The sequence below is a fragment of the Nicotiana tabacum genome, chromosome 15 (assembly GCF_000715075.1).
Source record: "Nicotiana tabacum cultivar K326 chromosome 15, ASM71507v2, whole genome shotgun sequence".
Lineage (NCBI taxonomy): Eukaryota > Viridiplantae > Streptophyta > Magnoliopsida > Solanales > Solanaceae > Nicotiana > Nicotiana tabacum.
Window position 1 is genome coordinate 87,202,895 of NC_134094.1, and position 25,127 is coordinate 87,228,021.

General features: G+C 36.8%; 1 protein-coding gene across 1 annotated transcript; it reads right to left on the bottom strand.

Annotated features, from left to right (window-relative positions):
* Positions 1 to 1,291: 1,291 nt before the first annotated feature.
* On the bottom strand, positions 1,292 to 5,644 carry LOC107776305 (triacylglycerol lipase SDP1-like). Its single transcript, XM_016596179.2, has 3 exons — positions 3,723 to 5,644; positions 2,964 to 3,107; positions 1,292 to 2,412 (listed from the first exon to the last, which is right to left on the bottom strand). Exons 1-3 carry the CDS (start codon positions 5,151 to 5,153, stop codon positions 1,474 to 1,476), a joined length of 2,514 nt encoding a protein of 837 aa, XP_016451665.1. The 5' UTR covers positions 5,154 to 5,644; the 3' UTR covers positions 1,292 to 1,473.
* Between the last annotated feature and the right edge of the window lie 19,483 nt (positions 5,645 to 25,127).

The window sequence follows — 25,127 nt, forward strand, 5'->3', positions numbered from 1 at the left end:
CAGTTAAACAGAAGATTTTTTACCTTTTATAGAGTTGTACTTAGTGTAGGATTCCCCTACTATATAAAGGGGGGAGCGAGTCTGATAATTCATTAGGCACATTGTAACATGCCTTCCAAAGCAATATACCACTATTTTCACTGCTACTGTAAGCTCTTTCTCTCGTTCATCAATATTGTTCACCGTGAGCTCGGATCGAGGGTGAAAAAGTCACTAAGGTTGGAATCATCCTCCTCGCATGGTTTGAATTTACTGTATCTTTACTTGTCCATTCTAACTAAATTTATCGTTTTGTATCGAATTAATCCGTATATCCTTCAAACCGTTCATAAATTTAATTGTTATCCGATTTTGAGTGTAAACAAATAGCTTGAAGTCTTAAATGCACTGTCTAGTTGAACATCCACGAGCATACTTAATTTCCTTCAAAAGACTGCCACAAATTCGACTATAATCTCTTCAAAAGTCATGTAACCAGAGGCGTATCTAGGAGTTTTAGTATATGGGTGCACTATTAAAAAAAATGTGTTGAGTGAGAATTGATTGGTAATTAGCTTAAGCTTCAACCAAGTGCATCATTCAACCTTCTTGGAATAAGGGTGCCAACAGTTCATGTTATACCAATTTTAAAAAATGCACAAAAATATCTAATTTTACGGAGAGACCATGGGTTCACGTACCCATATTTTTTCATATAAATCCGCCCCTGCTTGTAACACGTTAAAAATACCATGTCAAAAAAGTGGCAGATGCGCTCTTTGACAACAGGGGTTGGCACAACCATGATCAGTTATCAAGATTTTATAATATGAGTTTATATTCAGTGCATCGACAGTGGAAAGATTTACAGAATTACAATATCATGTTAAGTTAGATCTATTTACAGAATTACAATATCATCTTAAGTTAGATCTATAATAACAGGTAATTTCATATTACGCGCGATAACCTGAAAAATCATGTTAAGTTAGATCTATAATAACAGGTAACTTCATATTACGCGCGATAACCTGAAAAATAGAGTAATAACCTGTTACACTTAAATCACACTGATAGTGTAAAAATATTTCATGGTCAACCCAAATACCTTAACCTCTAAAAATATATGTTTATGATAAAGCTGCAGGGCGGGCGTAGTGATACCTTTGTTTTCATTGATTTTAAAAAGTCTAAATCCATTAGCTAGAAGCATCATATGCAAGTTGACAACGCTTTAATTTTCGCAATAGCTAGATAAACTAACCACTTAGAATGCTGAATTAAGGTATTCCACTTAAGAAAAAAGATGTAGTTTTACTAATATGTTGTTCATAATTTCAGATATTCAAAAACATAAGATTTCTTGCTATTTCTGCAATTCCTTTAGTGTTCAAAAGACAAATTGCTAATCACTATTCCGTAGCATCCCTACTCCTTGATGCCTTCTCTGCATCAGCTTCATCGCTCTTCTTTGTCTACCACTTAAATTTTGCTTCAGTTCGTCGTATCTCGTATAATCCGATTATCTGTTACTTCCTCTACAGTATCTTCCAATCTCTGCTCATTTTCTCCATCTTCTGATACTGAGCTTATATCCATATCCTTTTCCGGACTTTCGAGTTGTACACACTCTGCCACTGGATCATGCAAGCTGGAACTGTTATTTTCTGAATCAAGACTCCTGTTTGATGGTGTCAAGTCTCCTCTCCTTACCACATTGAAGACAATCCCATTGCTAGTCCTCTCAGTCTGAAGCAGGTCACCTTCAGCTACAATAATTCTGATGTCTCTTTGATCAAATTCTGTATCTGATCTTCTATCTGGTGTTGTTACCCTTGGACTTGGGGATAGAGGCTCCCTGCCTCCCATATGAGGAACAACATTGTTGAGATCAATACTCAATCCTCTGTTCGATCGTGAATCACTTTCCAAGTTCTGGACATAGTCGATAAACTTATCAGCCGATGTTGTCCTCATCAAAGGACCACCAGATCTTGTCCAAGAACTGTGATCCGCGCTTTCAGACTCACTGTCACTACCATGATCATGTGCATTCCGGTGGGAACGCCAATTTCGTCCAGCATGCGCCAAAGAACCGCTGCCTCCCTGATGAAGAGGGGAAGCAACATCTGCATGAAAGTCTTCGAGGGAGCCTGTTGAATTCTCTCGTGCGATGCAATTCCAAGAAGGAATTCGTCGAGAAGCATTAAGTCTAACAGTAGTGCTTGACAAGCCATGTGAAGAAGCAGCTGCTCTCTCGGCGCTCCTTTTTAGTCTGCGCATGTGGTTGAGTATAGCAACACACTCATCAAGAGCAAGCTCAATTCCACAATTTGCCTTGATGGCGGATAGTTTCTCCCAAGTGCACCTCCTCCCTTGGTTTGATGCTTTCTGAACCTCCAAAGTAGAGGGGTTTTGTATGAGTTTCAAGTACTGTACCACACAACATTTGGGTAAAGGGTTAGTTATGAAGCCAAACTCCAAATCTTACGATGAAAATAATCTTCAACCAACAAAGTAAACATTCTTCTTAACTTGAAACATGATGTTTAACAGGTTCTCCAGATTGACAATGGTGGAAAAGTAGAATCCAGGTTCTTATACTATGGGAGACCAGCGGAAGATATTCCAAGTAAGTTTAGAGTGAACAGCTACGTAAGAGATCACAAAAGTAGAGGTCATTTAAACTTGAAAATATATAAGAGCATCAAACTTTTAGCAATCCTAGTTCTGGTGAAGAATGCTTAATTAGTCCTCCAGCATTTAGCATTTAGCATTTAGCATTTATCATAATGTTATCGAACATTTTCCACCAAGGCCATCTTTCCATTTTGGCAAACAGCAGGTAAATTACAAATTTCAGAAAAATGCAACTCCAATTGCTGAGCTTTCTGTAAGTTCAGTAGGCTACATATTTCCATTTAAAGCCTTTAAACAGCCATTAATTCTTACTAGGAAAAAGAATCAACACTAATTGGACATACCTGAGCAAGAGTGGCAGGCATTACAACGGTGACGTCACCCTCCCAATCTTGAGCAAATAGCTTGGCTAATCCCCCCAAGGGAAAACCAAGTTCCAATACCTGATTACATTTGTGCTTCACCTCCATCTCAGTAAGATGAGCAAGCTGCATAGCCAAATACTTATCGTTACATTTGTCCACTTACACTTTCTGTCTTTTGAAAAAATCACACAACTCACATCAGCTAATAATTAAGCACTCTTAAGTTACAACCATCACGGAAGAGACAAATAGAAAGTATCAGCATAATTTAGCCAAAGGGATATAGCTCAATATAATTTCGTAATTTCTTAACCAAAACTGCCGGTGTCTTATCAAACACTTGTATACAGGATATTAAAGAGATTGAAAATTAATTACTTTTGCACCTAGATCTACTAAGAGCACGCTTTGTTTCTTTCATTCCATATTTCCTAGAGAATGCATGAATATCATATTATCTCTATAAAGGAGAAATTCACATAAACCGTTGTTCCTTGCTTGAGTCCTATAAATACAAAACTATTGTATGACATAGACCATGACTCCTGCTAAATCTCGTGTCATCAGCAACTGTGCTAGAAACTCAAATTTAAAAGGGTGCAAATGATTAATAGCAGACCCAAACCATAGCATGCGTTAAGTGGGGTCAAAGAAAACCCTTTCTAGATAAAACTCTTAAGGGAAATACAAGTCCAACAGTCATAGGAAGCACCAAGCCTCAAAATCATACAATCATACCTTAGCAGCAAAGTTGCCTCCGTAAGCTCTTACAAACTCTTTGATCCTCAATAAGGGAGCGATATGTGGATTCGCCTGGCTCACAATGAAGTGGTTTACATTGAAGAGCTCTTTTAGCTGCATCATAGGCAAATCAATCTCCAAGCTACCATCCCTCCACCGCCGCGCAGCTGCACCAGAAGCCTCATCAGGGTCCAAATGAAATGGCGGGTGATAGGGAACAAGATTTCCACTTCTATCCTTTGCCATGAGTTCTTGAGCTTCAAAGAGACCAGGAAATGCGCAAGAAGCAGTCACAGCACTCCATATAACAACATGAGGTGAAGTCAAGTAGTTTAAACATCTAGGAGGCTCATGTTTTCTAGGGGAGCAAACTGTAATACCTAGAACTCGACCAGTCATGTCGTATGCTTCTTGGAAAGTGAGATTATTCGTGAGATGGCGTAACATCACCTGCAACTGCCTAATCTCATGTACAGCACCTTGTCTCATGACCCTCCTGAAAACTGTAAAAATTCCACCCATCTGTTCAAATGGTTGCAATGAGTGCCAAGAATCCTCGAAAAAACTCTGTAGCTCAGGCCAAGACCGAGTCGCAACAACAGAACACATAATTGAACCAACACTTGAACCAGCAATTATCCTAGGCATAAGCTTGTGCTCTACCAATGTCTTCACCACACCAACATGAAAAGCTCCTAAAGAAGCACCCCCACTTAAAAGCAAAGCTGTCCTACCAAAGGCATGTCTTGTTTCATGCATAAAAGCAAGCTTCTCTTCCAGTAGAAGCTCATCTGAATCAGAGTCACATACCATTTTCAACTGAGTTGAAACCTCATCAATATATTCTTTAATAAGTTTAGGCACATGAAGTCTACCCTTATGAAGTTCTGGATTGCACATATTACCTAAATTTCTCACAAGATCAGCCCTCATAAAGAACATAATATCTCTTAAAGATCCTTCTTGACGACGATGTTGAAGTTCTTGGAGTTTATTTATAACTAATTCTTCATCATAAAATTCAGCCTCATTCAATTTAGGGGCCTCTTTATCTAGCATTTTAGCAGCATGAGCCCACTCCTCATAAGTTAAGGCAGATCTCATCATATTCCTCCAAAATTTCCTCCTATAAGCCATATCAGCTCTGATTTTAACATTCGTATATCGCCTCAACAAGAAGGCAAGAAGTGTTACCAATGCCAATATCCCTTGTGGGTTACGAGGGTGCAACCATTTGATCAAAGGTGTCAAGTAGTATGAAAAACAGTTTCTAATCTTGTACAAGTAATATATAAGGAAATGAAAAATTTTATGCCTTAACCGCGAGATTGATTTGCAGAACAAGACTCTAAAGGCTATTGTTCGACCCACAATTGAAGAAGGTCCAATTGAAAAGAAATCAACACTAGCCTCATTACTTATGTCCATATTGTAATGAGATGGGGACTAATCTTAGGAGCTTGCTCTATGAAATATTATCAAGAACCAATACACAACTTGAGAACAACTAAGATGAAGAAAATTATTCACAAGATTCAGTGGAAATCAGAAGGAATCAAGAATTAACTAGAGAAAGTATGTACAAGTAGAGTTCAAATAAGGACTAAATCAAACTGAATATGTCAATATAAGTCAAAGAAATAACAAGAATTTCACTTCAAGTTTCAATTTTTATCATACCAACCAAATCAATGTCCAAAAGTTCCTAGAAAACAACATGGGAAAAAATTAAAAGTACAAACATTTCAGACACTTTCCATATAGAGTTTAACTTCAACATTAAGAAAGAGAAAAAAAGAAAGTCCCCAGAGGGTGAAAACAATAAATGAATGGCAAGTTGTATGGATTCGAGAATAGAAAGAAAGTCCATAACTTTGAGTTAGATAACAACGATATGTGTCAGCTATAGCAGTATGGATAGGCACTACTATTGGAACTTGAAATCAATAATTTAGTCAGCAATTCCCAAAGTTTGTTACAGATTTAGCAAAAAGACAATGACACTGCACGACCCATTTGTGCTATTATTATCCTCGTTGTCCTTTCTACTTTTGGACATGTCAGTATGGTTTCTATTGTGTGACCACATGCACATAGTGGTCTAATGAGTTTCATTGTATTCATGTAACATCTTTGTTTCTGGCTTCTGCTTATTGCTTGCAAGCAATCACATAGACGAATTTTTGGAAGTGTATGATAAATGTAGACAGTTTATCTGGATTGAAAAATATTTCAGAAAAAAACCATTGAGGCCGTAAATTGACGGTTATCAAGTTAAGATGAATATGTAGAGACCAAGTCCACCGTTCGCTCTTTGTCGACAAGTGCTGCTGCTTAATTAGTTGCAAGCAATCACAAGCTAACTTCTTGAATAGGTGTCATGTTGATATTGGTCGAGAAAAGAAGTTATTGTCGACAAATTTTCATCTCAAGTTAAATTCGTTAAATTTGTCGGTCTTTTCGGTGTTAGATCCTTGTGATGTTGTCCGTACTTTAAATGTCCTTGATAAAGAGAGAGGAAACTGTAACTTAATTTTTGAATTGAATTAGGTTTAAACTAAATTTTCTTAACATATGAGAGATAAAGATTGTTTGGAAGAGGCATTCATCTTACAAGATACGCATTTATCTTGATTGAAATAACGGTTACCAAATTAAGATGAAGGTACACTGAGACAAAGTCCAATGTTCCCTCTAATCAAGAAGTAAATTTTACCAAACGAAGAAGTAGTTGCCAGGGCATGATAATTTGATTTTGATGGCACGACTGCACGCTAATCAAAATGGGCATGGAGTTATCCTATTTTTTTTTATTTAATTATGGTAAATTAAAGTAATTTGATATAAACATTGAATATGAGTAAATTCTTAGTGTTGCGGCATTGCTGATTTCTTACAATTAGTTTTTCACGATCTAATCATGTAAATATTATTTACCTTTTCATTGTATCAAAATTAAACTCTTAACCGTACATGTTATTATTTTTTTTGCTTGCAAGGTATTCGCTAGCTCACTGTGGATAAACTTCAGACTCCTGCATTTCGTATTCAGTTTGGTCTAATAATTTTATCTTACTAAACGTACTTACAGCAGCCTTAATTGTAGGTCCGATAGTATTGACTTTCCCTAAAACCACCATGTAGCCAGGGGCGGGTCTAATCTTAGCCCAAGTTGTACCACGTGACACGTCGGAAAAATCTACTTAAATATGTATATAAAATTAAAATCCAACAGAAAAATAACGTTTAAATCTGATAAAGTAACTCCATTTGACATAAGTTGTTGGCTAGCTCATTTGGTGCAGAGCTTTACTTCCCTAGGAGAGGTCACCAGTTCAAAATCTAGGTCACTTCGTTATTTGTTTTAACATTTTTTGAGCTTCATCTACAAATAAAAAATATGTTCGGGGTTTAAACTATTGGCTTCTTAAGCGTTAACCTAACACCGGATCAAATAAAGTCACATTTGCATCTTTTATGCAACTATAAATTATTTGAATTTTATTGTAAGTTTTTCATATATTTTTCTCTTCTTCTTTTTTCCCTTTCATTTTCTTTCTCAACATTCAATTGATTAAGAACGATCCGCAAAATCGAATGAATGCTGAGTTTTTGTGTAATTGTTTGGTGTTTTATATAAAAGAGTATTTAGTATTATTTCTAATGAGGTTGTTTTAAATACATTTTAAAAAATAAAAATTCACATATAGTAATATTCTTGAGTTGTGTTTTATTAATATGATTCTAACTACATGTTTTAATATGATGTTATATTGAATTATTATTTTAAAATCGTGACATCGCTTATGAGAAATCCTGCGTACGCCTCTGCCGTAGCATATACTATCTCTTCTTTTCAAGTTCATTTTTTGGGAGTTACTTGTACATCTTGGCCATGTTTTGCACGTTGTACATATTATTTTTGTTAGACACGTTGTACATATTTTTTTCATTAATAAAAATTCTACTTAGAGTTCCTACAATATTACTAGGCTTTGAGTTTTGATCCAACAACAAAACTTAAAGATAGATGAATTATCTATATTCTATATTATATTAAAAGGAGGAAAGTGATGCATGAGGTTAAGCCAAGTGACTGAGATGCCACCTGACATTTTTAAGACAAAATCTAATGAGCATCTATATTAAATTTTTGAATTGATAATGGAAAGATTTTAAAACTAATCAATGAGATTTTCATTTGGTAAGCTTTTGAAAAAAATTCAATATTACAATTTAGTTTTAACTATGAAAGTATTTTGATTATATGTATTCAAAATGAAGAAAATCAATTATAGTATTACAGTAAAAGATGTACAATGATGGAAATCAAAATAATATGAGAATATTTATATTTTAAATTAATTTAAAAATATAATAAACTAAGTAGATAATAAACAAAGATATCATCGATAAATTTAAAAAATAAAAGAATTATGAACAATAGAATTAAATTTTTAAAATTATTTTTAAGAAGTAAGAAATATTTATACTATATTCAAAGGAGTAGTGAATATCTATATCTCTCTATATTATATTAAAAAGAGGATAGTGAAGCATAAGCTTAAGCTAAGTGGTGTATTGAGAAAATGTCACTTGGCACTTTTAAGACAAAATCTAAATAGATTTTATGACAAAATAAAATGAGAATATATACAAAAATATTTAATTGATAATGGAAAGATAAAATATATCCTTTAAAACTAATCAACGAGATTTTCAGATGGCAAGATTTTGTAAAAATTCAAAATTACAATTTAGTTTTAAATAATAAAGTATTTTGATTATATGCAAAATTTAAAATGAAAAAACTAATTATAAAATTTCAGTAGAAAAAAATATACAATGATGGTAATAGAGATAATATGAGGATATTTATAATTTAAATTAATTTAAAATATATAATAGACTAACTAAATAATAAAGAAATATATTATTGATAAATTTAGAAAATTAAAGAAATATGAACATTAGAATAAATTTTCTTTTTAAGAAGTAAGAAATATTTAAGATATATTAAAAGGAGTAGTGGATAATGATATTAAGCCAAGTGAATATTATATTAATAATATAATAAGACTGAATAATAGATATTGTAATAAAGAGAAATAAGAAACAAAAAAGTTATACCATGACTATATAATTCATTTATTTAATTTATATAAATTTAATTAATAAAATATTATATTGAGAAATAAAATCACATATGTAATTCTATTAATGCAACATTAATCTAAGATAAACTGTAATTAAAAATGATTATATTCTTAATATTGATCATGCATGCGCAGTTTTAAATATTTAAATTTATATTATATTAAATGCAGAAAGTATGCAATATGTTTGGTGCATTGAGAAAAGCTACTAGGCACTTTTAGAACAAAACCTAATAAGAACTCGGAAAAATCTAATGAAAATGTATATAAAATTTTGAATTAATAATGTAAAGATGAAATATTTTTTCAAAAAAAAAAAAAGAAAAAAAAGACTATCAATGTTTGCATACATCTAATAATTGAATTTTCACCCAATAAATTTAAATACTTCAAAAAAGATTAAAACTAAGTAACATTGATTTACTTTAATCAAATTAACTGAATTTTACATTCATGCAAATTTGAAGCTAAAACTCTTAACATTGATTTATATTCTTGAAGAAAAAATTTGAAAATATCTGAGTAGGGTAAAGTGATCCTAAACTACATTTCATATTTATACCGTTCTCGGAATACACAAAGATCGAAATTATACAAATGAATTTGAGCGAAATTACATAAATGAAGGTGACCATCTGATCTAAAATAGGTATTTTATGGATGAATTTGATTTGAGTTTTATTTTTCGTATTTTTAGGAACTAAGTATCTCGAAAGAAAAATTTCTCAGTAAGTATCACTAATTGAATTGATAATATTTGTAGTTTTATGATAAAATAGTAAATAACATATCTGTTTGTATTTTGGAAGAATTCAAAATTATAATTTAATTTAAATATTACGGTTATTGAAAATTTAGACATAAAAATATTTAAACTGAGATAAAAGAAAGAAGTTCATTTGCTTATGGCAATGTAATACTAAAATAAAATTTATATTTTGTCATAAAATAGTAAAATGACATATTTTTTTTATATTTTGGAAAATTTTAAAATTATAATTTAGTATTAAAAATGAATTTATTTATAATTAATTTAGTTTTAAATGTAAAATTATTTCGATTATATGTAAAATTCAAAATGAAAAAGTTAATTATAATATTAAAGTAGAGAAAGATGTACCATGATGGGAATAGAGATAATATCAGAATATTTACACGTTAAATTAATTATGTAACGACCCGACCAGTCGTTTTAAGTTCTAGCATAACGTTCGGCGGGTTCTTGAGTAGCTTTATTTTGTGTATTATGACTTGCACGTATAGTCAATATTGATTTTCGAGAGGTTCAGAGTTGATTTGGAAGAATAATTCTCAATTTTGAAGCTTTAAATTGGAAGAGTTGACCATGGTTTGACTTTTGAGTGCATGACCTCGGAATCGAGATTTGAAGGTTCCTATAGGTTCGTAAGGTAATTTTAGACTTGAACGTATGTTAAAATTGAGTACCAGGTGGTTCTAGAGTGATTCAGCACTCATTATAGGAAGTTTGCATTTGTGAAGGTTTTGAATTAGCTAAATTTGACTTAGAGTGGGCTTTGGCATTATTGGACTATGGGAGGTGTTCCTGGATCTTAGATAGGTTCATTTCGTTGATTGCAATTTGTGTATGAAGTTTGATCCTGATACGGAATGTTTAAGTGTGATGCGGACGCGTTTTTAAAGTCGTGAGGGCCTCGGCCCAAAGCGGGCAATATCACTAGGGGGTTGTACTATTACATATGGTATCACAATACCAGGTTCACTTAGGTCTCACGAGTCATGAGCAAGTCTAGTAGAGTCTTGCAGACCGGCACAGAGGCGTCTATACTTATCTTTGAGAGGCTACATGGCTGTTAGGAGAACTTCCCTTTCTTGATTCCTTGTCGTGCGACTTGATTTCGGTTGAAGCTTATGTCTTCAGTTCCATCCTACTCATTCGCACGCAATGTCGATCATTCAATATTAGTTGGACATCGATGAGTTGTGGAGATGATACAGGTGTGGTGCATGATGTTTTGTCCTGCTTATGCGGGCGGAATATCGTCGCCTTGTGAATGGGTGTTCAGTCATTTTAGTCCAGTATTGGTACTGCCCACGTGTTCAGGCTATACTGGGTGTACTGTGATGTTTCTCGCGTGTTATCGTGTAATGTTGGTCTAAACGGTAGGGTGTTTACATATGTGTTGCGGCAATTAATTCTTCAGGAGGAGGATTATCCGATTCGTGATTGGAAGATTCGGTATTTAATTACAGCGCAGGAGAGGCAATTGGACTATGGATGTGTCACGACCCAAAACTCCCTCCGTAAAACGTCGTGATGGCACCGAGTCTCCACGATTAGGTAACCCTAATAAATTACGGAAATAATAAAAATGGAAGTAAAACTTAACAACTAACTGCAACTGATTACCAAATAACTGGTAACAATGCCACTCGGCATGTACAATAACCAACACTCTAGTAATACACAACATTCCAAAAATCCGGAACATCATAAGTCATAAGCTACAGAAGGAAACTAGTATCTCTATACACCAGAGTCTAATAAAAGAAGCACAAAAGGTAATTGACATAGTGGAGAATAGAGGGGGACTCTGAGGTCTGCGGACGCGGCAGATATACCTTGAAGTCTCCAAACTGTCACTGCTCACTGATGACGTGGATGATAAGAAGCACCTGGATCTGCACACAAAACATGTGCAGAAGAGTAGCATGAGTACATCACAACGGTACCCAGTAAGTGCCAAGCCTAACCTCGGTCGAGTAGTGACGAGGTCAGGTCAGGGCCCACTGGTATATAATAAATAAAGCAGGAGACTGTAGAAATATAATAAGAGACTGAAATTTAACAAAAAAAGGAAAACACAACAAAATAGCAGTACAATACATAGGGGTAAGCAGCAGGGGATCTCCCGAGATACCGTCTCGTAGTTCCAAAGTAAATATGCAAAGAGATCTCCCGAGGTACCTCCTCGTAGTCTCAAAAGTAAATATGGAGGGAGAACTCCCAAGGTACAGCCTCGTAGTCTCAAAAGTAAATGTACAGGAAGAACTCCCGAGGTACTGCCTCATAGTCTCAAAAGTAAATATGCAGGGAGAACTCCCGAGGTACCGCCTCGTAGTCTCAAAAGTAAATATGCGGGGAGAATTCTCGAGGTACCGCCTCGTAGTCTCAAAAACAAACACACAACTCAAATCGATAAATACAACAGTTAACAGCAAGAATTCTACAGTTAAGACTGATAAAGATTAAGAAAAGTAGGAAAGCAACTAGGCATGCAACACAAAGTTCAAATAAGCAGTTAAAGCAGGTATAAATGCGATATTAGACCTAACAGGATAACTACACATGCTAGTATAACTCAATTAAGATGAAAACATGTTACTACTCAGTAAAAATTGGGGTTTTCAACAAATAGCCCATGTACGCACTCGTAACCTCATGTACACGGTGCTCACATATCACAACAGTACCAAATCCTAAGGGAATTTCCCCCACACAAGGTTAGGCAAGCCACTTGCCTCGAACCAAGCTCAATCAGTCAATAAGAATTCCTTTTCCTCGATTATCCGACTCCCAATGGCCCAAATCTAGACAAAAACAATTATATACCATAAATATAACTATAATAGACTAATCTAATTAATGAAATCAAGACTTTAACAAAAAATTTCAAAAATCGCTCTAAAAACCTCCCCGGGCCTACATTTCGGAATCGGGTAAAAGTCACAAAATATGACCACCCATTCACTCACGAGTTAAGTCGTACCAAAATTATCCAAATCTGATATAATCAAAACTCAAGAACTTAGTTGAAGAGCTTCCAACATTTTTCCCCAAATATTTCAACCAAATTCCTTAATTAAATGTTGAAATCAACTATAGATTAGTGGAATATAGCCATAAACGAGTTAAGAATCATTACCCAAAAGTTCTCTCTGAAAAATCCTTGAATTATCGCATCAATCCGATATTTCAAAGTCCCAAAATTGAAAATGGAATAAGACCCTCGAACTTAGCCTTTTCTGCCTAGCGATTTCGCTTTTGCGGGCTTCCAGTCGCAACTACGGAAATTCCATCGCAGGTGCGGACATTACTTAAGTCCCCTGGGTCCGCATTTGTGAGAGGAGGGTCGAACCTGCGCCTGCACTCCTGCGACCACAGCGCCGCTCTTGCGACCACATCACTCATGCGCACCTTGCCACCGCAGAAGCGAGGCCGCTTCTTTCATAAATCCTTCCGCACTTGCGAACCCTACCTGGGCTGTCCAAATCCACTTCTGCGATCTTCCATTCGAACATGAGTGTCCGCACATGCGGCCAACCTCACCGCAGGTGCGATGACACCAGAAGTTGGAAACTTCAGCAGTTACACAAGTCCAAATTTTGATCAGTTAAGCATCCGAAACTCACCCGAGGTCCCCGGGACCCCAACCAAACATACCAACAAGTCCTCAGACATCATACGAACTTAGACGAGCCTTTAAATCACCCTCCAATTCAAACTTTATGAACTTTGAAATTTCAAACTTCTACAACTGATGCCGAAACATACCAAACCATGTCAGATTGACCTCAAATTTTGTGCACAAGTCATAATTAAAATTACGGACGTACTCCAACTTCCGGAATCGGAATGTGACCCCGATATCAAAAAGTCTACTTCAGGTCAAACTTCCCAAAAATTCAACTTTCGTCATTTCAAGCCTAATTTAGCTACAGACCTCCAAAACACAATCCGAACACGCTCCTTAGGCCAAAATCACTCAACGGAGCTAACGGAACCGACGAAACTCCATTCCGGAGTCGTCTTGAAACAGTTCCAACTATAGTCAAAATCCTAAAACTCAAACTTCCGTTTTAGGGGCTAAGTGTCCCAAATCACTCCGAAATCACAAACAGAACCTCCCGACAAGGCACATAAGCAGAAAAAGACACAGCGAAAGTAGTAAACAGAGGATCGGGGCTATTACTCTGAAAACGACCGTACGAGTCGTTAAATCTTCCCCCTCTTAAAATAATTGTTCATCCTCGAATGAGTATAGAGACATACCTGAAGTAGTTAAAAGATGAGGATAACGGCTGCGCATATCATGCTCGGTCTCCCAAGTCGCCTCCTCGATCGACTGACCCCTCTGTCGCACCCCGTTTTCTCGCGAAATCGAGCTTTGACATGTTACAACTCTTTTGGATAGGATACATGGTGTTAAAAGAAGAGAAGAGACGCCATATAACAGTTTGTAAGGTGAATTAGGGCACCTATCATGCAAATAACTATGTTTGACTAGTCAACGCTACCAAAGATCGGGTAAGGGATCAAATTATTTCAAAGAGAAGGTGTTAGACACTCTTCGAGGTCCACAACTGTGGGTCACGACCGAACTTAAGACTATGTAGATTACAATTAGGCAAGATAAACCAAGAGAGTAAGGGTCAAAGGAATTTATTATAACATAAATAAGGATTACAAGGGTATAACTATAACACTTTGTATTAGACGACTACATGAATAAAGAAGAGAGATGGGGGGGGGGGTCCTAAGTTTTTTAGCCTAAAGGATCACATCGTGCAATATAAATAATACTTCGCAATTCCCTTGAAGTAGGGAGTTACTCATATTATTCAGCGGGGCACAGACTATCATCTCCTACTACCCGATAACTATGTTATAGTTGTTTACCTAAAAGCATTCTAATTCAATTCTAAGTCGTGCTCTATGCGTGCACTACCTATCCCATGCCTATGGTCCAGGAGGTATTGGACCTTTATTTAGGGTGGTTCAAGACTTAACGTAGGCTGCTCAAAATAATAAAATTAGGCGACATACAAAACAAGTTGGACTTCAAGTAAGGGCAGTTAAGGGCTCAAATTAGCCTCCACACTTAGACAACAAATGCACGCAAAACAGGTTTTCATATTAGGCGTTAGGCAGTTTCAGAACTGAGACCAATTAATGTCCTTAAGCCCTATAGAAATGATTTTTATATGACCTTTGATTCAAACATACATGCAATTTCAGATGCAAGGCGCTACTTATAGACATGATTTCCAAACAACTATATAGTTTAGGAGTATTGCATGTTGATTATTGAGATTACGAGTTATAAGTTATTAAACCTATATACATGATTTCTAAGTGATTTACGCAGTAAAGGACAATAAAATCTATTGGAAATGCTCAAAATTACCCATTCTTTCTAACAGTGGCGTGGCTAAGCAATAAAACAACATTTGAAGAGTTCAACATTAGCACTTTAGAGCGAGTAGTAATACCCTATAGGCAGGATTTCTAAAGATTGGCGATGGGAACCAATTTTTATATTTAGCCCCTATAGGCATATTTTCTAGGTGAACAATACGATACAATAGCAAATTAAATAACTAAAATCCTATAGGCATGATTTCTAGTGAATATGCTGCAGTTATGCAAATTGGAAGAATGGTCATTGTCGTTTTTGTTTCCTATAGGCATGTTGTCTAGTCGTAAAGATAGGAATAAATAAAGCACTTATGCTTTGATAGCATACAAGTTGTGTGAGTGTGTGATTTTCCTAATATCATGATTTCTACCAGTGCACATGAAAATTGAATGACATATATAGCAGGTTGGATAGAAAATAGATCATATAAATCCTATAGGCATGCTTTCTACCCCTTTCATGCAAACATTAGAATATACCCATTTCCCCAATTTCACTAACACCCCAATTGTTTATTACAGAATTATTACAGACCCAATGATGAATGTAATTATAAAATATTGTACAAGCAATAACAGTAGGCCCATAGCAGGCCCAAAAGAGATACCTAGTATTGCCTGGGCCTTCAACAAAACTCTTTCTTCACCAATTAGCATACCCAGATCCCAATAGGGAACAATATCCATTCGCACAACCCAGAAGCCATAGAGGAACTCAAGCCAAACCAAACAGCCACAGATTTACCATATGACCAAAACTTAAACAAACTAATTTACAGATTCAGTAGACAGAAGGGGGAAAGAACTGAGTGTCAAAGATAGCTTAGGTCTCAGTAGTAAAGAGAATGGCCAAAGAACCTCAAGTCCTAGTGTGTCAGAGTTAACAAGGGTCTCAAATGGACCCCGAGTAGTGCTCACACTAGAGAAGTCAATAGAGAGAGTCTTAATGGCCTTGGCTTTCAGCCGGCCAAGAGTGATAGATTCAAAATAATGTAGGTAACAAAAGAGACCGAGAGAACTACGATTAAGGGACAAAATCTGAAGACACATACTTGTATTTTAAAAGCAGGCATTGCAAATTTGCCTAAACACAGAACATGTTAATTAAGAGGGTCAACAAGACTTAGAAGCAGGTTCAACACTTAGCAAAAAGTAACATATTGGTAGAAAACACATTGAGAGAGTTAGAGAAGAGTCAAGTTTCCCGAGATTGCAAGATTAACATACAAAGGTGCGTAATACCAAACAAGTCTGAGTAGAGTACCAACTTAAAGAGTTTAAAGCCTAAGGATCCCAATTATGTTAAGTATCCATCCAAATATCAAAAGACGGACATGCTAACAGTATCAAACATGGCAAGGAAACACAAGTTTAGATAGCTACTCTAAAGGTCTCGAACAATTACTAACGATATATAATTTAGCAAACAAAGACATGTTGAGTGATAGAATAGCAGGGGAGCAGGTCTTAATACAGGTTATAACACATTACAAATATGAGGCATTCATTACAGGGGTTCAGAACAAAGTAGGAAAGCATACTCATGCCAAGCAGCAAATATGAACATTTAGGTACCAATACATTAGCTAAACCAACTTAAGAGAGTCCAAATTATTCAAATTAGGCATAAACATGTCCCATAACTTGTAGCATTAGGTAAATTCAAGTTCTAGGAGAGGTTCAGATTACAAAACAAGTTCAATGCTAATAAGGTTGCACACAGAGAGATCCCGAAAACACACTAAGTCATGAAATTTCAGAGGTGTAAATATGCAGGACATAAACATAAAAGAATGAAATCGTAAAGCCAAGAGACTTATCAGTTAAACAGACAACAAGAAAGGACAAATTTCACAGTACTCTGAATATCAAAGAGCAAGAGCCCAGAATCTTAGTGCGTCAGAGTTCCCAAGGGCTTCAAATGAACCCCGAGCACTGCTCGCACCAAGAAAAGGTTAAGAAATCAAATCCCGGTGGCCTTGGCTTTCAGTCGCCCAAGAATCAAAATATAGATTAAAGGTCTGTCTTAAAGGGGAATGGGGAGGGGTTTATATAGTAGTAGAAATTGAAAGAACAAATATGGAAAACAATCAATTAAGCACAAATAACGAAAGAGAATATCACATGAAAATCGAAATCAGTAAAGGAGATGGAGAGCCTCAAACCCTAATTGGGTTCAATCATCTAAAAATCGAACCAAGAGTGCAAATCGCTCTTTGTTGAGCGTATATAGACAGAATAACGCCCAAGATCAAAGATTTGAGACATTTTAGTTCGATCTCGGAAGTGATACTTGCCAAACTTAGGAAAGCACCTAAGTAACACCATAAATGGACGACCAATAGTGAGAAAAGATTAATAAGGTAAGTAAATCATAGGTAAATTCCATCTCCAGGTTGGAATCAGAGAGGAACTGGGGTGTGACGGTCAGGGTTCATGAAAGAGAAGGGAGTGGACAGTGTTTTAGGGCGGCTGGGCAGAGTGAATGTGAGGATTAGGGGTGGGTGGATAATTAAAAGAAGGGGTTAATCGTGGGTCGTTGATCTCTTAAGGTTGGTTTGGGGTGGGTTATTTCAAACGGGTCGTGCCCGGATTTTAAAAAGGCTACTTGCATTGGGCTGGAAGGTTGGGCTAAAGATTTGGGCCAAAATTGGTCCAAAAATCGGTTTAAAGCTGGGCTACTATTTAAATACACAAAATTTATCAAACATAATTTCTAAAAATGCTTAATAAATAAATAAAAATATTTATTTATGCACTAAAATGATTAGCAATAATAATTTAGCATTATCAAAAATATAAAGTGCTATTTTGGTATAAATAAAAAGAAATTATGTATGAGTATAGGCTATTACCACAAAATTGTGCAAATAGCTTTAAAAATACTAATGTAATTATATAAAATAAAGTAAAAATATATGAAACATGTATTATGGATGCAAATGATAATTTAGGTAATTAAGTGTAATGACCCGGCCTGTCGTTTTGAGAGTTATAGCCCCGTTTCTCCCATTTCTACTTATTTGTGTGTTGTTCAGCTGTGTTGAGTTGTTTTGAATTGGTAGTTTGGGTTCGGAGTAGTTTTGGAGTGAAACGAGACACTTAGACTCTTAGTTAGAAAAAAAGTCAACCGGAAGTTGACCTATGAGTAAACAAATTCAGATTAGGCTTTTTATGATTCGGTTAGTTTCGTTGGGTGATTTTAGACTTAGGAGTGTGTACGGAATGTAATTTGGAGATCCGTGATAGAATTAGGCTTGAATTGGCGAACGTTGGAAGTTTAGAAGTTCTTAGGCTTGAATCCGAGCTTGATTTGGGTGTTCCGAAGGTTCGACTAAGTTCGGGTAGTGGTATATGACTTGTTGGAATTATTGGTTGAGGTACAGAGAGACTCGGGTGAGATTCGGATAGGTTTGGATTGTGTTGCGCTCGTTTTTCTTATGTTTCGACACCGTTTCTTCAAGCATAAATGATATCATATTAAAAATATGAGCTCCAATTTCCTTTTTGATTGAAGCATTAGATCCGTATCGTAATTACGGGCCGCAGAAAAAAGAATCGTCAAATTTGGACATCGTATGAGGATTTTATGGTCATTTTACTAAGAATTAGGTTGTCAGATTTTTTTTAAAATAATTACGAAATTACCATTGACGGCGTATTTAAAAATCTGCACTATTTGCAAATATTGAAACCAACATATCTCCTTCATTATAAGATCAAATTGAGTGATTCAAAATCTTAGCTTGACTAAGATTGCACAAGGAATCCATTGGAGGCATAAAAAGAGAGTTTCAGGATCGTTTGACTTGAGAAATGAGGTAGAATAGCTGGCAGAAAAATATATAAAACTAGGGTTTGTTCATTCGGTCATATTTTGAGTTGGGGAGTTCAGATTTTGGCGATTTTGGGGGAGATTTTCACCTTAAGGATTGGGGTAAGTGTTCTATACTCAGTTTTGGTTATATTTCATGAATCCATCTTCGTTTTTGGGATTTGATTGATGATTTCAAAGTCAAATTGAGGAAGTTAGGGTTTGAGTTTTGGAGAGTTTAAGTGAGGATTTCAGGGACCAAACGGAGTCCGATTTTGATGAATTCTATATGGTTAGACTCGGGAGAGGATGAGGTTTATTATTCTGCCATTTTTGACTGATTTCGAGACCTGGGCTCGGTGGCCGGGTTTTGGCCGGTTTCGGATTTTTGGCATATTTTGTAGTTTTTATTGTGGAATTCGATTCGTTAGCCTATGTTGATGGTATGAATCTGATTATGGTTAGATTTGGAGCTTTTGGAGACCGAGTCCAGATACGAAGGCATCCCTGAGTAGTATTTTACACTGTTAAGGTAAGTAATAGTTTTAACTCTGGCTTTGAGGGTATAAATACGGATAATTTGATATCGTGTGACTGTTTGGAGGTGATACCCATGCTAGGTGATGGACGCGTGGGTGTATACCTCGAGGGATTGAGACTTGGTCCATCCCTTGAGGCCTCATGGCCATCATCTGTGTTTACGTAGTTGCTTGTTGTTGAACTTGTCTGCCTTCATGTTAGAGATCATGCTGTGGCGATCGTTGAGTTCAGGCCCTCTATCTTTGGAGACTGTAAGGTAGCTGTTATCGTCCGCAGGACCTTGTTACTCCTCTTGTCATTTCTTCTTTTGGATAGTTAGACAGTTTATATATCTTAGTTCATAGTTTTAGATGCTCATGACTTAGTGACACCTCGATGTTTGGGGCTCATTTCCGTTTTTTCTATATTATATTTAGAGTTGATTTAGTTTATGAGAAATTCAAATGTTGGTATTGTTTTATTAAATTTTTATAATCGATTTAGTAGTAATATTTTGGGAAATAGGCTTGCCTTGTAACACGATAGGCGTCATCACGACCATGGTTAGATTTTGGGTCGTGACAAGTTGGTATCAGAACCTAGGTTACATAGGTCTCACGAGTCATGAGCAGGTTTAGTAGAGTCTTGCGGATCGGTACGGAGATGTCTGCACTTATCTTCGAGAGGTTGCAGAACCTTTAGGAAAACTTCACATTCTTGAATTCTTATCGTGCGGTATTGATTCAGCTTGAAGTGTAACTCTTTGAATTCCTTCCACGCATTTGTATGCGCACATGGGCGCTCGATATCAGTTGTGCATCGTCGGCTTTTGATTCCCTGGATGAGGTATGAGATGTGATTTCTGTGTGTTGATGTCGGGCCAGTCTGGAGGACATGAGGCCGGGTTTTTACTGTAGCTTGAGCACTAAGGTGTTGATTGTTTGAGCACGTGCTTGTGGTACTTTTGGGGATATTTAAGAGAGTATTCAGCAGTTTATGAGCCTTATGGCGGTGTGGTTTTATGCTTGAGTCTCGTGTGGTGAATCTGGGTTGAGGATTGTGGTGTTATGGCGGGGAGAAGTATCAATTTGAAGGTAATTCAGAAGGGACTTTGATAGATAGGACATCTTGGTAGTAGGTTAGATCGGCATGGTAATGCGTATGATTAGTTCTTTGGGTGTGTATGCGGTAATGAGTTCTACAGTGTGTAGGTTGCAGGATTCAGATTTTTTTATAAGAAATTTTAGATGAGTAAAAAAATTGATTCCAAGGCTGGTGGGTTTGGTTGAATTAAGAAATTTCACTTATGTTGTGTTATCGGAGCTACATTGGATAGGGGTGGCATGGGATCACCCCCGGGTATGTGCAAGGTAAGGTTATGCGGTGGTTTAATCATTTTGAGAACAACTCTTGGCTCGTTCGAGGACGAACGTTTGTCTAAGAGGGGGAGGATGTAACGACCCGGCCTGTCGTTTTGAGAGTTATAGCCTTGTTTCCTCCATTTCTGCTTATTTGTGTGTTGTTCAGCTGTGTTGAGTTTTTTTGAATTGGTAGTTTGGGTTCGGAGTAGTTTTGGAGTGAAATGAGGCATTTAGACTCTTAGTTAGAAAGCTAAGTTAGAAAAAAAGTCAACCGGAAGTTGACCTATGAGTAAACAAATTTAGATTGAGATTTTTATGATTCAGTTAGTTTAGTTGGGTGATTTTACACTTAGGAGTGTGTCCGAAATGTAATTTGGAGGTCCGTGGAAGAATTAAGCTTGAATTGGCGAAAGTTGGAAGTTTAGAAGTTCTTAGGCTTGAATCCAAGGTTGATTTTGTGTTTTCGTGTTGTTTTGGGTGTTCCGAAGGTTCGACTAAGTTCGGGTAGTGATATATGACTTGTTGGAATAATTGGTTGAGGTCCCGAGGGCCTCGAGTGAGTTTTGGATAGGTTTGGGTTGTGTTGCGCTCGTTTGTCTTATGTTTCGACGCCGTTTCTTCAAGCATAAATGATATCATATTGAAGAAATGAGCTCTGATTTCCTTTTTGATTGAAGCATTAGATTCGTATCGTAATTACGGACCCGTAGCAAAATGAATCGTCAAATTTGGACATCGTATGAGGATTTTATGGTCATTTTACTAAGAATTAGGTTGTTAAATTTTTCAGATTAATTACGAAATTGCCACTGACAGCTTATTTAAAAATCTGTACTATTTGCAAATATTGAAACCAACATATCGCCTTCATTATAAGGTCAAATTGAGTGATTCAAAAGCCTAACTTGACTAGAATTTCACAAGAAATCCATTGGAGGCATAAAAAGCGAGTTTAGGGATCGTTTGTTATGAGAAACGAGGTAGAATAGCTGTCAGAAAAATATATAAATCGAGGGTTTGTTCATTCGGTCATATTTTGAGTTGGGGAGCTCAGATTTGGGCGATTTTGGGGGCGATTTTCAGCATAAGGATTGGGGTAAGTGTTCTCTACTCAGTTTTGGTTATATTTCATGAATCCATCTTCGTTTTTGGGATTTGATTGATGATTTCAAAGTGAAATTGAGGGAGTTAGGGTTTGAGTTTTGGAGAGTTTAAGTCAGGATTTCAGGGACCAAACGGAGTCCGATTTTGATGAATTCTATATTGTTAGACTCGGGAGAGGACGAGATTTATTATTCTGCCATTTTTGACTAATTTCGAGACGTGGGCCGGGGGGCCGGAGGTCGGGTTTTGGTCGGTTTTGAATTTTTGGCATATTTTGTAGTTTTTATTGTGGAATTTGATTTGTTAGTTTATGTTGATGGTATGAATCTGAGTATGGTTAGATTTGGAGCTTTTGGAGATCGAGTCCAGAGACGAGGGCATCCCGGAGTAGGATTTTACGCTGTTAAGGTAAGTAACAGTTTTAACTCTGGCTTTGAGGGTATAAACCCGGAGAATTTGATATCGTGTGACTGTTTGGAGGTGATACCCACGCTAGGTGACGGGCGTATGGGTGTATACCTCAAGGGATTGAGACTTGGTCCGTCCCGTGAGGCCTCATGGCCATCATCTGTGTTTACGTAGTTGCTTGTTGTTGAACTTGTCTACCTTCATGTTAGAGATCATGCTTAGGCTTTATTCATGCTCACATTATTTGTACTCAGTCATAGAAATTATTGTACATGCTTACCTCAGTTTCTATTATTTGCTAATATGCTGTGATACTTGATGTGGGCTATGTTCCCTTATTTGTTGATGATGGTGAGGCTAGTGAGGTACATGATTGAGTGAGGCAGAGGGCCTGGTTGTGCAGATATTAATACCATAGCGCGTGAGTTGTACGCGTAGCACGTGAGTTGACCGTGCGGGTCCAGGTATTGATACCATAGCACGTGAGTTATTCGCGTAGTATGTGAGTTGACCGTGCAGATCCAGGTATTGATATGATGGCACGTGAGTTGTCCGTGCTTAGCGCTTGGGCATTGGGAGCCCCTCCAGAGTCTGTACACACCCCTAGTGAGCGCAGAGTGTTGAGCGTTAAGTGCTGAGTGATGGAGTGACATTGCTGTAAGGTTGCATTTACTTTTGTTGTTGCTGCATTTACCTGTTAATTTTCCTTGTAGTCTTACTGATTTATGAAATTACCTGTCTACTCCTATTTGTACTTAATTGTGGAAATAATAATTGGATTATTCTGCTTAGCTCTTCATTACTGCTCAGTTCCTTAGTTATTTCTGTTACTACTGAGTCGGTTGCACTCATACTACACCCTGCACTTTATGTGCAGATCTAGGTAAGTTAGAAGGCGGCGATCATTGAGTTCAGGCTGTCTATCTTTGGAGACTGCAAGGTAGCTGTTAGCGTCCACAGGACCTTGTTACTCCTTTTGTCATTTCTTCTTTTGGATAGTTAGACATTTTATATATCGTAGTTCATAGTTTTAGATGCTCATGACTTAGTGACACCCCGATATTTGGGGCTCGTTTCCATATTTTCTGTATTATATTTAGAGTTGATTTAGTTTATGAGAAATTCAAATATTGGTATTGTTTTATTAAATTCTTATAATCGATTTAGTAGTAATATTTTGGGAAATAGGCTTGCCTTGTAACACGATAGGCGCCATCACGACCATGGTTAGGTTTTGGGTTGTGACATTAAGTAATCACAAAATAATTGAAAGGAATAATTAATAAATTATTCAAGTAATTTAAATGCAGGAAAATCAATTTTAAAGCTCTAAAAATTATAAACAATTGTAGAAAAATGCTTGTATAGATTTGTAAACTAAATAATGATGCAAAATGATGTTTTGAAAGTATTTATATTATTTGAAAAAATATGAGGGCAAAATTGGGTATCAACAACTGCCCCTCTTTACCGGGGAATGATGAAAGAGTTGTTGGGTAAAGAAAATGATGACCAATTTTGGCTGAATAGGATGAGGAATGATATGATTTGAAAAAATGTAGGCTGAACCCTGGTTCCTGAGTTGCCTACATATCCCCGGTGTTACGGGAATCAGGCCGTGTGTAGTTCTGGTTCCAACGGTGAACGAAACCGATGGAGTTGTTATAAGAATGGTCGTATGTTTCGGAAAGGGTTATTTTGGGTAGGATAGTATCGGATGAATTTATGCGAAGTCATGAATGTGAATTTGAAACAGTATGGATGTATCACAGAGCAGATATTTGAACTGTCATAGAGTAAAGGTAGGCAATTATTGGTGGTCGGTTACGTTTGAAATAATTGAAGGATGTGAACATTGTGAATGGAAACCAGAGCGAAGATTGCTCTCGTTTGTAGAACGGTTACTTCCTGGATCACCTGCAAACCTTAAAACACGGTGCATGCGCATGTATATATATATGGGTTATTGCGAGAATTTAAACGTGATGTAAATTCCCTTTGGACGGTGAAGGTTGTCTTTGGACGGTGAAGATGATGTCCTTAGGCCATGAAGCGTATGATAAGGGATTCGCAGGCCATGAAATGGTGTCCTCGGGCCATGATGATGGTGCCTCTGGACTATGACGCCTTTGAATAATGATGTGCAATTTTGAGAGATCCTCAGGCCATGGAATAGTGTCTTCTGGCTATGAGGATGATGCCTTCGGACTATGAAGCCTTTGGAAAACATGGCGATGTTTCAGCCCATGAAATGCAAAGATATTACACTTGGTCATATGCGAGGACAAGACAAGACAATGCTTAGTCTTGTGTAAGATGAGGGCGGCGCTTAGCCCTAGGTGACCAAAGAGATAGTGCTAGGTCTTAGGTAGCATAGTGGAGATAGTTTTTAGTCTTATGCAAGGAAAAGGCAATGCTTAGCCTCATGCAAGAAGAGGAGACAATGCTTAGTCTCATGTATGGAAAGGTATTGCTTAGCCTTACGCAATTAGGGAGGCAATGCTTAGCCTCATACGAAAAGAGGAGACAATGCTTAGTCTCATACAGGGAAAGGTAGTGCTTAGCCTCATGTAGGAAGAAGAGACAATGCTTAGTCTCTTGCAGGGAAAGGTAGTGCTTAGTCTTATGCAATTGGGCAGGCAATGCTTAGCCTCATGCAGGAAGAGGAAACAATGCTTTGTCTCATATAGGGAAAGACAATGCTTAGCCTTATGCAATTAAGGAGGCAATGCTTAGCCTCATGCAGAAAAAGGGAGACAATGCTTAGTCTCTTGCAGGGAAAGGCAGTGCTTAGCCTTTTGTAATTAGGGAGGAAGTGTTTAGCCTCATGCATGAAGAAGAGACAATGCTTAGTCTCATGCA

What these genes read in the sequence shown, in the direction of transcription:
- LOC107776305 (XM_016596179.2), bottom strand. Translation starts at nt 5,153, where the DNA reads ATGGACATAAGTAATGAGGCTAGTGTTGATTTCTTTTCAATTGGACCT. An exon ending in GAGGCAACTTTGCTGCTAAG is followed by an intron (nt 3,108 to 3,722) that starts GTATGATTGTAT and finishes TTGGCTATGCAG; the next exon opens with CTTGCTCATCTTACTGAGAT. An exon ending in TGCCTGCCACTCTTGCTCAG is followed by an intron (nt 2,413 to 2,963) that starts GTATGTCCAATT and finishes TGTGTGGTACAG; the next exon opens with TACTTGAAACTCATACAAAA.